Source organism: Leucopleurus acutus, assembly GCF_964270905.1.
Source record: "Leucopleurus acutus genome assembly, chromosome: 14".
Lineage (NCBI taxonomy): Eukaryota > Metazoa > Chordata > Mammalia > Artiodactyla > Delphinidae > Leucopleurus > Leucopleurus acutus.
In genome coordinates this window covers 77,223,689-77,238,179 of record NC_139156.1, presented here as the reverse complement: position 1 = coordinate 77,238,179, position 14,491 = coordinate 77,223,689, and the positions used below count along the sequence as shown (strand labels likewise).

The window sequence follows — 14,491 nt, the reverse complement described above, 5'->3', positions numbered from 1 at the left end:
AGTTTCAGGTGTACAGCATGGTGATTCAGTTATGTGTGTGTGTGTGTGTGTGTGTGTGTGTACTCCTTCAGATTCTCTTCCCTTATAGGATATTATAAAATATTGGGTATAGTTCCCTGTGCTATACAGTAGGTCATTGTTGGTTATCTATTTTATGTATAGTAGTGTGTATATGTTAATCTGAAAAGGATTAATTTGAATAATTTTCGTTTGGCCAGCCAAGGGATACTAATACAACAACAAGCAGAAGAGCCTGTTGAAATTCAGGAAAAGGAATTGAAATTCGCAATTGTAAACAATGAGATGCTGGGCACCCCTCAGGGTGAATTTAGTAGACAGTTTTACCATGCTGGCTCAGCGACCTTGGACATATTTCTTAAACCATGTGAGCTCAGTTTCTGTAAAACGAGATTCCAGCTGCCACAGAAGAGCCAATACAATATGGACTAAAGGAATCTGTGATTTTTGTTAAGTAGGAGGGCTTTAGTGACCTTTCCAGAAAAATTTCAGTAAAATGATGGAAGAAGCCGTAGTATTTTGTTCAAGATCATTCAATTCATATTATTATTTGAGATTGAACGTGAGGGAAAGGAGGCAGCAGGTTTGGATGACTGAACAGGGAGATCAGCTTGGTGGTTTCTGACCACCTAGAGGGGTGGGATAGGAAGGGTGGGAGGGAGGGAGACGCAAGAGGGAAGAGATATGGGGACATATGCATATGTATAACTGATTCACTTTGTTATAAAGCAGAAACTAACACACCATTGTAAGGCAATTATACCCCAATAAAGATGTTAAAAAAAAAAAAAAGTTGAAATTTGACAGAAAAGTGGTAGTTTCTCAGAACCCAGACTCTGCTATTGGTCTATTTGACATTTATGTTTCGTGTTTCATAGATATTGCAAGTTGTATTATGTCCAAAACTGGACTGCTGACCATCACTCCCCCCTCCTCCTGACTTGCCTGATCGAGTCTTCTTGATCTGTCAGTTAATAACTCAGACCCCAAACCTTGGGGTCATCCTTGGCTTCCCTCCTTTACATTCCGCATCCCAGTTCCACCCCCCGGCAAATCCTCCACCTTCTGTCCTCTCCCACCACCCCTCCTGCTGATCTGCCCTCCATCACCATCATTTCCCATCTGTATTTTTCGCCACTAGCCTCTAATTCATCCTCACCCTTCTGTTTATCATAGAACAATCCAAGTGACTGTCGTTATTTTAAAATAAAAATCAGACCATGTCACTCACTTCACTGCTCAAAACCCTAGAAACCCTGTTTCCCTGAGAGTAAAAATCAGAGGTCTGATGATGGTTCTCAAGTTCTAAACCAGCTGACCTCCTCTAACCCCTCTGACTTCACCTCCTCCTGATGTCCCCTCCTTCACTCCACTGCAGCCACCCTGGCCGCCAGCTCTTCCTCAGACTTGCCAGGCAAACTCCCTCCTTGGGTTCTTTGTATTCACAGTACCCTCTGCATGGAAATTTCTTCCCCTGCATATCCACATGGTTCTTCTCTTTGGATCGTTCTGTAAATGTCATCTTCAGTGACACCATTCTGACCACCCTGTTTATTATTACTGTCCTGCATTCTGATTCCCCCATCCTGTTTTTTTTTTTCCTCTCCATGACCCCTTTTCTAATAACTATTTAATTACTGATTTTGTTTATGTCTAATGAAAAAGAAATGGAAGCTGTATGAGGGTAGGGATTTTGTCTGTTTTGTTTCACTGATACATTCTCAGTGCCTGATACAAGTGCCTGGGTTTTTTGTCCCCATTAGCAAAAGAGAATAGGAAAGTAGCTTGAGGATGAGCAAGTCTAAATAATGCAGTAGAGAAGGTTCTAGAGGAGAGGAAGAAACCGAAGGTAATGCGGAAAGATGAGGTAGGTAAATTATTCTATTGGCCCAGAAGAGGCAGGCAGGGGTGGTATCATGATCATAAATGAATGAATAAGCTTTGACAAAGTAGAGACTTTTCTTTCCCTGAGGCCAGACTGCAGGAATTGGAATGGTTGAAGATACATATTAGAGGTGGAGGAAGGTGGAGGAGAAGGAAATTGTGTTTCTTGTTTAACAGTCAGGTTTATCTGTTGAGCTGTCTCTGGTCTATTGCTGGTTTCTCAAACCTGAGAGACCTGATGATGAGTGAGGGTGTGAGTAGTTTAAGGATGGATGAAGTGGGTCACAAAGGACAGACAATAAGAGAGGGAGAAAGCCAAGTGGATGTGACCAGTCTTGCGGGATGTTTGGATGAAGGCAGCTAAAGACATGCCCAGCGTCCCTGAGGACCCAGCTTGGTAAAGGAATAGGAAAGATACATGGTTATACTCTCTTGCTCTCGCATTCTCAGTGTGCCGTTGAGTATATGGGAAGGAAACATCCCCAACTTTTCTCCACTTGTCCTTTCAGAAACAGCTCAACCCAATTTCTATTAGTTTTTGTATTGACTCTGCTCAACACGTATGGTATCTGTCATTATCTCTTTCCTGTACAGAACTCTAGTCGTCACTTTATTGATCCCCCAGGAGTGTCATCCATTCATTCTTTTTCTGCTTCCCCATCTCCTAGAATGTGATGCCTCTCTCAGCGGGATTATTCAAGAGCGAGCACAAAAACCCCGTGCCGCAGTGTCCCCCTCGTCTCCATGTGCAGTTCCTCTCACATGTCCTCTGGAGCAGAATGCCCAACCAGTTCTTGAAGGTAGACGTGTCTCGAATAAGTGAACGCCAAGGCTGGCTGGTGCAGTGTGTGGAACCTCTGCAGTTCATGTCTCTCCATATCCCAGAGGAGAACAGGTCAGACCCGAGCATCCTTTACTGTCTGATGGGGACCCAGCAAATTAGATGCCTACCCCAGGGTTCAGGGGTGGTGCTGGGGAAACAAAATGGGGTTTAAAAACTACTGATTTCTTGGGGCCATGCAGACGTTATTTTGTACATCCCAAGTTTAAGTCTATGTCTCATCTCCTTGGTTACGGAAACAGAATTATTATAAGTGAAGAGGTGATTTGATAGTGTATGATTTCTTTCCTCATTCTTGTTTTGCTTATGAGAATAACAGTAAGTAAAAGTTCAGGCAAGTACAGCTGCCATCTGACTTAAGGCAGCCGAGTAAGAGAGTATCACAGAACTGTAAGACGGTAAAGGGGGAGTCAGAAAAATCACTTAGTTCCGTCCTTTGTTGGACAGATGGGAAAAACTGAGACCAAGAGATGTCAGTGAAAGAGCATTGTGAAAATACCTTGAGGGCTTTGGAACCAAGTTCATACGCATCTAGACAGTCATAGTAATAATACAAAGTACACTGAATGTTCAGAGGTGGCTTTGTTTATGATTTTCAGTTTTTCCATGTGACAGCCAATTAAATCGCAGAGATTTCATTGTAGCAGCCTCATTATCAGTAAGTTTGGGACCAAGGTTTCCCTCCCAAAATATCATTAAAAAGTTAAGTCACAAACTGAGTGAAAACATTTCATGAAAACAATGCAAAGACACACATACTTGTTATTTTTCTTATATTTTAAAACTCTACTCTTAAAAAGCTGTGGGAGCTATGTTCATTTTTATATATTTAGACATGCTTGGCACTTTTATTTTCTCTTAATACTTTTAAAATTTAACCTGTGTTTCGGAAAACAATTGGTCAGTTCCTCAACAAGTTAAATACAGAGTTACCGTAAGAGCCTTCAATTCCACTCCTAGGTATATACCCAAGGGAAATGAAAACATGTCCACACAAAAACCTGTACACGAATTTCAGAGCAGCATTATTCACAGTAGCCAACAAGTGGGAAAAACCCAAATGCCCACCAGCTAATTTGTGGATAAATAAAGTGTGGTGAATCCGTACTGTAAATCTGTTTGGCAATACAAAGGAATGAAGTACTTATATGTGCTACAAAATGGATGAAGCTTTAAAACATTATACTGAGTTTTTAACTAGTTATACTACTACCACATGTTATAGGATTCCATTTACAGGAAAAGTCTGTAATAGGCAAATCTTTAGGGAGAGAAAGTAAAATAATGTTTACTTAGGAGAGGCAAGGGCAGTGGACCTGAGGAATGACTGCCACTGGGTACTACTGGGTTTCTTTTGGGGTGAGGAAAATGTTCTAAGCTTAGGTTAAGGTTATGGTTGCCCAGTTCCATTAATATACTAAAGCCATTGAATTATTTATTTTAAGTAGGTAAATTGTATAGTATGTAAATGATATCTCAATAAAGCTGTTTTCAAACAGAAGAAATCCAAAGAAAAATTAATCTGGCCAGGTGAATTTTTTTTAATCCATTAAGTATTTGTATATTTTTAGGTGGAATAATTAGAGAGATACAGCATTCATAATGTACTCTTTAGAGGATTCAATTTAATTTCATACTTTTTATTTTATGTGAGAAACGTTTTATTGGAATTTTGCATCTAATGTTTTATAAAAATTACTCTGCAACCAAAAGAAACATCACATTTGGGAACGAATTTTTCTTTATAAGGGAAAATATTCTCTCTCTATTAAGCAGAGAGTTTTAAGGTTGTGATTTAATATGTTGGCACGTTATGGAAACCCAACATACACTCCTGCCATAGTAATGTATCATTTATGTTAATTACCTGTGATAAATTATATGCAAATGAATGGATAATTTAAATTCTTACTATAGGCTGTAAAGAATTTGAGTCAATTTCCCAAAATATATGAAATGCAAATTTGTAGAAAAAAGTGTCATTGGAATCAGGTTGCAGAGAAGGTAAGGATAGGAAAATAACAAAGCCAGGACTGGTCCACAGTCATTCACATCACACCATGATATGGCTGCACATTGGTTTCACACTTCGTAGAAGCCAAAGAAAAATCTGATGAGTTTCAAACTTCAGATTCCAAAATGGAAATGCCGACTAGTATTCAAGTAGAATCTGTTCCTCATGCCCCAATAATATGACAGTTAACTAATATTTTAAAAATTGAGGGCTTCCCTGGTGGCGCAGTGGTTGAGAGTCCGCCTGCCGATGCAGGGGACACGGGTTCGTGCCCCGGTCCGGGAAGATCCCACATGCCACAGAGCGGCTGGGCCAGTGAGCCATGGCCAATGAGCCTGCGCGTCCGGAGCCTGTGCTCCGCAACGGGAGAGGCCACAACAGTGAGAGGCCCGCGTACCGCAAAAAAAAAAAAAAAAAAAAAAAAAATTGAATGGTAGTAGACGTATGTCAGTCCTCTGTTTCTTTCATGAGCTATCTCACTCATGGTTCATAATTTAATTTACTTATTTTTGGGGTTGTTTCCCTCTTTAACTAGGCAGTAAGCTGCCTTAGGGCAGGAATCTTGTCTGTATTGTTCACCATCATTTCACCAGTGCACAGTGATCAGTACATAATAGGTACTCTGTAATATTTGATGAATTAAAGAATGATATTGAGTCATGACGGAAATTTCTCCCCTGGAGACTTTTAAAGGCTATAATGAGTTGTATTAGTCAGATTTTACTGTAATGGCAACCCCCAAATTTCGGTGGCTTGCAAAGAAACCTGTATTTCTTGCTCATGTTACAGGAGGTCGTGGGTCCCCTGCAGCCCTGCTCCAGGCTGGGGGGATGGTCTGCAGATGTGGTTCATGTACCTTCTTGCCCAGCTGATGGGGCAGCCCTGATCTGGGACGTATAGCTTCCACGGTCAAGGGTAGATAGGAAGGAGGGCTAACAGACCTCTAAGAGTTTTCTTTTCCCTTGTGGCAGATGTTCTATCCAGTTACATTTTATTGACCAAGGCAAGTCAGGTATAGGCAAGCCCAAAGTAACTAGGGTCGATAAGATGACTCCATCTACAGGGAAGAAGGGGGAAGGAGAATATTTACTGACAACAATGCAATTTACAGCACGTGCTAAAGATGTGCTAGATGATATATCTGGCGTTGTGCTTATAACAGATGACACAGTGAGTTATTTCTTTTGCTCTCCTCCAGTTAAAGCCGTTGTTCATTAATGTATGAATATTGCTACAATGGGTTGGTGTGGAAAGACAGACTAAATTAGTTGTGGTATATCCTTTGGTTTGCCTTGACCTAAGTCAGGTTATGAGAAGTAGACTACAACTCCTTCCGATTTCTCCCATTCATTCATTCCACAAACATGTATTAGTGCCCACTGTATTCCTGGCACTGGATAGAAAATAGTGAGCAAAACAGACATGACCCTTATCTTAAAAGACTGGTCTGGTAGGGAGGAGGGGTGCTTTATAGGAAAGAACATGGCATCATAAAGTGAATCATGGGGGGTGAATTGGGAGTGGCAGCAGCAACGTAGATTGTAGAGTTCTTATATATTGTTTCTAGAAACTGACATTTTGAGATTGATCAGACGGTAGACTGAATTGCGTTCTTCAGTAAGGACCTAGAGTACAGATATTTTGTGTTGCTACGATAAACGGGTTTATATATTTTGGCCATTAGGCAGGCTGAGGGATGGGTAACAGTCTTCTTGGGAGATTGAAGAGCCCAGTTAAGATATGGGAATCCTCCACTACACCTTGAGGTGGCGGGGGCTTACTCAATTATACCTTTCCAAGAACTAGGTGCTAGCAACTGGGCCCAGCAGATGCGTGGTTTCCTGGAAGTCTAGGTGATACACAGGGTGGGTAATTATTTGCTAGGCATTTTATAATGCATGAATCTTCCGACTCTGAGAGTCAGAAGGTGGAGTCTGGAATCAGTCTGCACCATCAAGCCACAGTGGGTTTTAGCAGAATGCCTGTGACCTGAAAAGCACAGGTGCAATGGATAGGTGGTGTGGACAGGACGGCAGGGTATCTAAGGATAGTGACAAAGCTTAACAATAAATAATCACAGATAATTATTCAGTACCCGTTGTGTGCTAAGGTAGGTGCTGGATGAATGCTAATAACCACAGTATGTAATAGCCCCTGTCCTGATGAGCTTATATTAGTCTCACCAAGGATACATTGCAAGATGAATGAGTGGTTCCCTTGATTATCAATATATCAAGTTTCTACCTTTAATACTATAGTGTTGCCCATGAACTATCTATGTAATTTAAAGAGTTTAGAAAAATTAGCGCATCGAAAGGAATTATGTGCTCTTAAAATAGATTTTCTTTTAAAAGGAATGACTTGACTTTAGGTACATTCTGGACATACGCTTAAGGTTTAATTGCGTTGAAAGGTCATGATGTGTGGTAGAAGCAAAATGATCTGATATAAACTCAGATTCCCAACAGAAACTTTGCTGAGTGAAAATGTCCCTAATAGTGTTTGTTTCATGAGTGGCACATACCTGGTGGAAACACGGTGGCATTGGCCTATGTTTGGGTCCGTGAGGGACGTGTAAGTAGGTAAATTATGTCAAAGGAATTATCCCTCTGTTTACCTACTGACTGGTTATACTCAGAGCTGATCCTAAAGTCGGAGACAAAGCAACATAGCCTAAGGCTAAGTCTTCTGGCTTCTTGAAGCAGGTTAGCCAAATTGGGAAAGGAGATTCAGGATTTTTCGAAGAGTGCTCAAATTCTGAAAGGAGGGGAGTCCCCGGGGTCAGCTTGAGACCCAAATATCTAAAAGAGATGTTCAGAATCCTGAGGTGATGAAGAATGAAGACAGCTCCAAGCACTAGTGACTGGAAGTTTTCAACATCAAATTCTATCTGGAAGAAAACTTAAAAACATCTAGAACTGGTGTTTTTAAATCTATGCTGTCATCAAACATGTCGCAGAAAACTAATTTAAAAAATAGTGTCTGTTTCCATAACTTGTGACATCAACGACGTATGTAGATTTCTCCTCTGATGGAGAATCGTTTTCAGTGTCCATGTTTAACTTCTCTTGTCCCCAGATCTGTGGACATCCTGGAACTGACCGAGCAGGAAGAACTGCTGAAGTTCCACTACCACACTCTCCGGCTCTACTCGGCCGTCTGCGCGCTTGGGAATCACCGGGTGGCCCACGCCTTGTGCAGCCACGTGGACGAACCGCAGCTGCTCTACGCCATCGAGAACAAGTACATGCCCGGCTTGCTGCGCGCCGGCTACTACGACCTGCTGATTGACATCCACCTCAGCTCCTACGCCACCGCCAGGCTCATGATGAACAATGAGTTCATCGTCCCCATGACAGAGGAGACAAAGAGCATCACCCTCTTCCCCGATGAGAACAAAAAGCACGGCCTCCCGGGCATTGGCCTCAGCACCTCCCTCAGGCCGCGGATGCAGTTTTCCTCCCCGAGTTTTGTCAGCATTAACAACGAGGGTTACCAGTACAGCCCTGAGTTCCCGCTGGACATCCTGAAGGCCAAGACCATACAGATGCTGACGGAGGCCGTGAAAGAGGGCAGCCTTCACGCCCGGGACCCCGTCGGGGGGACCACGGAGTTCCTCTTCGTCCCTCTCATCAAGTTGTTCTATACCCTGCTCATCATGGGCATCTTCCACAACGAGGACTTGAAACACATCTTGCAGTTGATTGAGCCCAGCGTGTTCAAGGAAGCTGCCGGTCCCGAGGAAGAGGGAGAGTCGCCAGAGAAGGAGCCCTGCGCGGAAGACTCCAAGCTGGAAGGAGCCGCTGAGGAAGAAAACAAAGGCGGTAAGAGGTCCAAGGAAGGCCTGCTCCAAATGAAACTGCCCGAGCCAGTTAAATTGCAGGTAATCAGAGAAAAAGATTGCAGTGAATTTCACAACCTATTAACACTGACCTTTGTCTCTTTTTCTGTGTGTGTGTGTGTGTGTGTGTGTGTGTGTGTGTGTGTGTGTGTGTGTATTTGTATTCCTGGGTAAAGATAGTTCTTCATAAAATTAACCAACTTCCTGTTACGCCTGGGGACATGCCCATCTAGTTTTCTTGCATTTGGAATGAAGTTCATGTATTTTCCAATTGAGTCAGTTGGCATATTTTTTTGTATTTTTGTCAAGGTGGTTTCCTTGGTCAAGTACGTGTCCGCCCGTCATACACGTCTGTGTGTGGCATGTCGCTATTTCTCTGTGTGTATGGGTGGCTGTGCATAATTGTGCATGTGCGTGTGTGTATGTCTGTCTGAAAGGAGCATAGGAGATGGGTTTTTGTCCTGCCAGTGTTACCGAGTCCAAGCTCATATCGCTCGCCGCACCGTCCAGTAAATCGAGAGACGAGGTATTGGGGCAAGGAATAGTGACTTTATTCAGAAAGCCAGCAGACCGAGAAGATGGGGGACTGGTGTCCCAAAGAACCATCTTGCCTGGGCTGGGATGCTGGTTTCTTTGATAGAGCAGAGAGGGAGAGGTGTGGAAGTAAAGTTAAAACAAACAAACAAACAAAAAAAGGGCAAGAAGTTATTGCAGATATTTCTTGGTTCTGGTGAGATTCAGGAGGGGATGTGTTAATTTCTTCTTCCTGCAGCCATTCACAGGGGGCCTGGTCGATGTTTCCTGTGAGCTTAAACAAAGGTATTTTAGCTTAATATTCAGGCATGGGAGGCAGGGTCCCTGGAGACGGACCATTATGTATACTTTAAGCAACATCCCTTTAGTGATCAACTTGTAGCAAAAGCAATAGAATATAAAGGTTAAAGTAAAGGAAACGAATCCAATATGGAGTCAAATTTGTTCTTCCCCGTTACGCTTCTTCTCCCTCTTATTCATTCGCAGCTTCCTTGCGTCTCCTTGTTTCCGTGGATGCATTTCACCGACATTTTGTTGGAATGCCTGAAATGCAAGGCTTTCACTGCCTGTTCCCAGCCCCACCTCTACCCTTCCAACCTTAGGACGCTGGCTCACCAGTAGGTGCGTCCATTCTCACACGCAAGAGTTTACCTCCTGCCTGTGTTTCTAGAGAATCAAAGACCTTGCCTGTCTTTGTGCTCATCCAGATGTCCCAAGGAGGGAGGGGAAGAGTGTTCTAGAAGCTTTTCACATGGAGCACGGAACATGACAAAGGCTCTGACTCGGGAAGAGACCAGACCAGCGTCTGCGGGGAAGGAGGATGAGATAGTAGGCAGAAGGCAGTTCATACGGAGTCTTGCTGTTTTCTAAAACCAGCCATACGGTGGATTTGAATTTTATTCTAATTTCAATTAAAACCTCTGAAGAATTTTAGCAGGATAATTTTATTCTGAACATCTCAGTAGAGCTCTCTGTGAGGGGAGTAAGAGAGGGTGGTCATCCAGAGGCCACTTAGTAGCACGCTGTCATGCTGGTTCAGACCCGAGGGGGACAGTGCTTACACTGGGGTGGGACAAAGCCAAAGTGGATGGAGAGAGGGACATAGACACTAGGGCTGTCTCAGAACTGGCATTGACAGAAATGGCCATGTTGTGGATGGTGATAGACAGGGTTTTAAAGTCCTCTTTAACACTGCTGTGTATTTATATCACAATTGGTATAAAGTGTATTTAAATGTTTCCCTGAACTTGGGCAGAACATTCTCTGGAAGGCATGTTTCTACTGATGCGCCGTATCAGTTAAAAACCCTTTGGGCTTCTGGTAAAAGAATACCCAGCTGACCATTTAATGAATAAGCAATAAAACCACTTAGTTAGCTTAAAGTCTGGAGGTAGACAGTTCTAGAATGAATGTAGTAGCTCAGTGGTGTCATCAGGAACCCAGACCTTACTATCTTCCTGCAGTCCTCAGTTTATGGTTTTTATCCTAAAGTGTGTCACCTCCTTCTTCCTCCAGTGATCATGTCATTAGCCAGTTTTTGAAAAGAGGATATTCTAGCCTGTTATGAATGGTGAAAAATCTTTCCCAGACGACCCCTTGCAAACTTCTCTTCATGACCTCATTTGCCTCTAGCTGCAGACGAGGCTGGGACAGTAAGTGTTCATCAGAGGGACATCAGAGGGTATTTGCCATTTGGGCTTAGACGAATTACGTTTCATCCCCTGGGACCGAGCACATTGCTGTCTACATAAAATCAGGATTCTGTTAATAAAGGAGAAGAGTTGACAACTAAGCGTGTCTGCCACAAATTTTGATTTGATATACATTAACTAAGTTGCAGAAATTAAATTTGGTGTCTTTTTAATCGTCTCTTTAGATGTGCCTGCTACTTCAGTACCTCTGTGACTGCCAGGTCAGGCACCGGATAGAAGCCATTGTGGCCTTTTCAGATGACTTTGTAGCCAAGCTCCAAGACAATCAACGATTCCGCTATAACGAAGTTATGCAAGCCTTAAACATGTCGGCTGCACTCACAGCCAGGAAAACCAAGGAATTCAGATCACCGCCTCAAGAGCAGGTATAAGAATGAACTGAAAGGTCTTCCTTTTACTTTGGGTTTTAGTTCATTCAGGTTCCACACATTGCAAAATGATACCGGAAGTTGCGAGTGTATTTTTCTCCTGTTCTCTTTAAACCGGCTACGTTCGTTTAGTCAGCATTCATAGGTCTCACCAAAATTGCCTACTTATTTGGTCTCACCAAAATTATCTAATTATCTGTTAGTTTAAACAGATGAGAGACTTATTAAAAGGTATCAGGTGTATTACGGACTCTGTGGAAACCACTGTGCCGATTCTGAGGTTCTTCAAATGGGAGTAATATCCAAGCACAGGTGGGTCTTCGTTGGTTGGCACAGCACCGCCCCGGCTAATAGGCACCCTTGGCTCCTAGGACTTAATACTTTGCCTTTTGTGTCTCCTAGAAGAACCCAGTGTCACTGCCACCAGTCTTGCAGGAATAGTGATCACCTCTTTGTGGTTCTTCCTCCGGTTGCTCACCTCCAAACCCAGGTCTCCCTTGGGTGCAGCAAAACCAAAAGCCTATGCCTAAACCCACGAGTGAGCTAGTCTAGGGTTGTGCATTTTCTGGCCTCCACCTCAGGATGGGTCTCATAGTGTGAGATATTACCAAAACGTAGCTATGGTGGTCACAGGGTATAACTGACAGATCGCGTCGTCAGTATCTTACCTTGCCATTTCCCTCTATGTCCAAGATACCTCTGAATGAAAGTGTTTAGGGACTACTTGCAGAATTTATCTTTTTCTCACCAGAATGTAATTTCTTTGAGGGAAGGGACAATGAAATCTTGTTTATTGCTGTAAACAACACTTACTGAGGCAGAGAACAAGTCCAGCCTCTCCCAGAGTAATTCCATTTGTTAAACTACTATTGGGAGAATTGTGCTTCTGGAAAGATGGAGTACATGTGCCTTTCCCTATTCTTCCTTCTAAGTACAACTGTAACGCTGGACATTACATAAAAGACAACATAAGAAGACTCTGAAAGATAGAAGAAAGAGTGGCTACGGAAGTTGGGAGCTGAGGAATGACGTGGTGGTGAGTTCCCTGGGTTTTCTTTTTGCCTCACCTATCCCAGACTTGGAGCTAAAGAAGCCGCCAACGCAGAAACGCCAGCGGGCATAGACAAGAAAAGCCCCAACAAGTGCCTTCTCTGTCTAGCCAAAGGACCAGAAAAACTTTTTTCTAGCAAGACAGAAAACTTTTAGGTAATGACCATGCTACTCCAGCCAAACACCACAGTAAACCCTGTGCCCCACCCCCTACCCAAACCAGCAGACACTGAGTGGAGAGCTTAGACTTCCACTCTCACCAGGCTGTACACAGGTGCTCCAACTGGGACGGTGGGGAGCTGGGACTTAATCCCTGCTGAGTGGTGACCTACCCCTTCCTGAGTGTCAGTAGAGGCCAGGGAGGGAGATATACCAAGGCACTCTTACCCTTTCCAGCCAGGGTTGTGTGAGTTCAGGTCCATTGGGGACCTGGATCTCCCAGCCTCACACAGCAGAAACAAGGTCTCCTCTCTCCTTCATGGAGGTCAAGTGGAGAAATGAACTTTCCACTCCACCTGGCAGTTATGAGGCGCCCCAGCCTCTCCTGCTGGATAGTGTCAGAAGAAGCCAGAAGTTTAAATAAGAACCAAAGTCTCATAACATAATACCAGGAGTATCCAGGTTTCAATTACAAATCACTCATCACACCAAGAACCAGCAAAAACTTGAATGAAAAATGACAATCAATAGATACAAACTCCGAGATGACAAAACTAAAAAAAGAAAGTTGCAGCAAAAAAAAAAAAAAAATAGAAGATACAAAGAAGAGCCAAATGGAAATTTTAGAGCTCAAAAATACAGTATCTGAATTTTTAAAAACCTTCAGTGGATGGACTTAACATCAGAATGGAGGAAAAAGAGAAAAGAATCATTGAACTGAAGGGAGAACAATAGAAATTACCTAGCCTGAAAAACCAGAAAATAGAGTAAAAAAAACAAAAAAAATACAGCTTCAGGGACGAGTGCAAATATAGCAAAAGGTATCATATTTGTGGCATTAGATTTCCAGAGGGATAAGAGAAAGAGAGTGAACTGAAAAAATACTTGAAAAAATAATGGTTGAAAACTTTTCAAATTTGGCAAAAGGTACAAAGATAAGAGATTCAAGAAACTGAGTAAATCCCAAATGAGATACCCCCCAAATCTAAACCAAGACATATCATTGTCTTTAGTTTTCAGAAGTTTGACTAAGAAAAATCTTGAAAGCCCTGAGAAACAAATGACACTCATAGGGGAAAGACAATTCAAATGACAACGGATTTCTCATCAGAAAATACGGAGGACAGAAGGAAGTGGCACAGCATTTTTCAAGTGCTGAAAGCAAAGATCTGTCAACCAGAATTCTATATGCAATGAAAATATCCTTCAGGAATGAAGGGGAAATCAAGACTTTCTCAAATGAAGGAAAACTACCAGAATTTGATTATTCTGCAAGAATGCCTTCTTTAAACAGAAGGGAAATGATGAAAGAAGAAAATGTGAAAAATCGGGAAGGAAGACAAAACAGCACAAGGTGTTAAGGGTAAATACAATTTCCTTCTCCTCCTGAGTCTTCTAAATTATGTTTGATGGGCAAAGCAAAAATGGTAACTGTCTGATGTGTTTTAAATGTATGCATAAGAAATATCTAAGGCAATTTTATTTTCAGTGGAGAGAATAAGGGACATAAAGGAAGATAAACTGGTAAAATATCGATACCAGTAGACTGAGATAAATTATGTATATATTAATATAATATCCAGTGCAACCACTAAAAATGCTATGCAAAGAGATACACTAAAAAATACCATGGATAATTCAAAATGGGATCCTAAAATAGTTCAAGGAACTCAAAGCATGTTGGGAAAAATAAATAACTCAGAGAGAACAAACAGAAACATACCAGTAAATTCATGAATATAAATAATCTAAATACACCAAGTAAAAGACAGAGATTGACAGAGTGAATTTGAAAAACTTGGCCTAACTACATGCTGTCTATAAGAAACTCACTTAAAATATAATAATATAGATATGTTTAAGGTAAAAGGATAAAAAAGGTATGTCATGAAAAATTAAATTAAAAAATTAATCAAAAGAAGGTAAGAGCAAAGAAAATTATCGTAGACTGACAGGAACATTACAAAAGGATAAAAGATCAATCCACCAGGAAGACAAATGTGTATGCACTAAACAAAAGAACTGCAAAATATGTGAAGTGAACACATATAGAACTGAAAGGAGAAATAC

At 42.0% G+C, this 14,491-nt stretch overlaps 1 protein-coding gene across 2 annotated transcripts in view; it reads left to right on the top strand.

Moving 5' to 3' along the window:
* RYR2 (ryanodine receptor 2) overlaps positions 1–14,491 on the top strand; it is a gene marked incomplete at both ends in the record, with an annotated part of 711,173 nt that overhangs the window by 485,804 nt on the left and 210,878 nt on the right. For both annotated transcript variants that reach the window (XM_082854592.1, XM_082854593.1), the window contains 3 exons: positions 2,571–2,797; positions 7,836–8,640; positions 11,009–11,209. In XM_082854592.1, the coding sequence (XP_082710718.1) occupies positions 2,571–2,797; positions 7,836–8,640; positions 11,009–11,209 (1,233 nt within the window). The remainder of the gene's footprint in view (positions 1–2,570; positions 2,798–7,835; positions 8,641–11,008; positions 11,210–14,491) is intronic.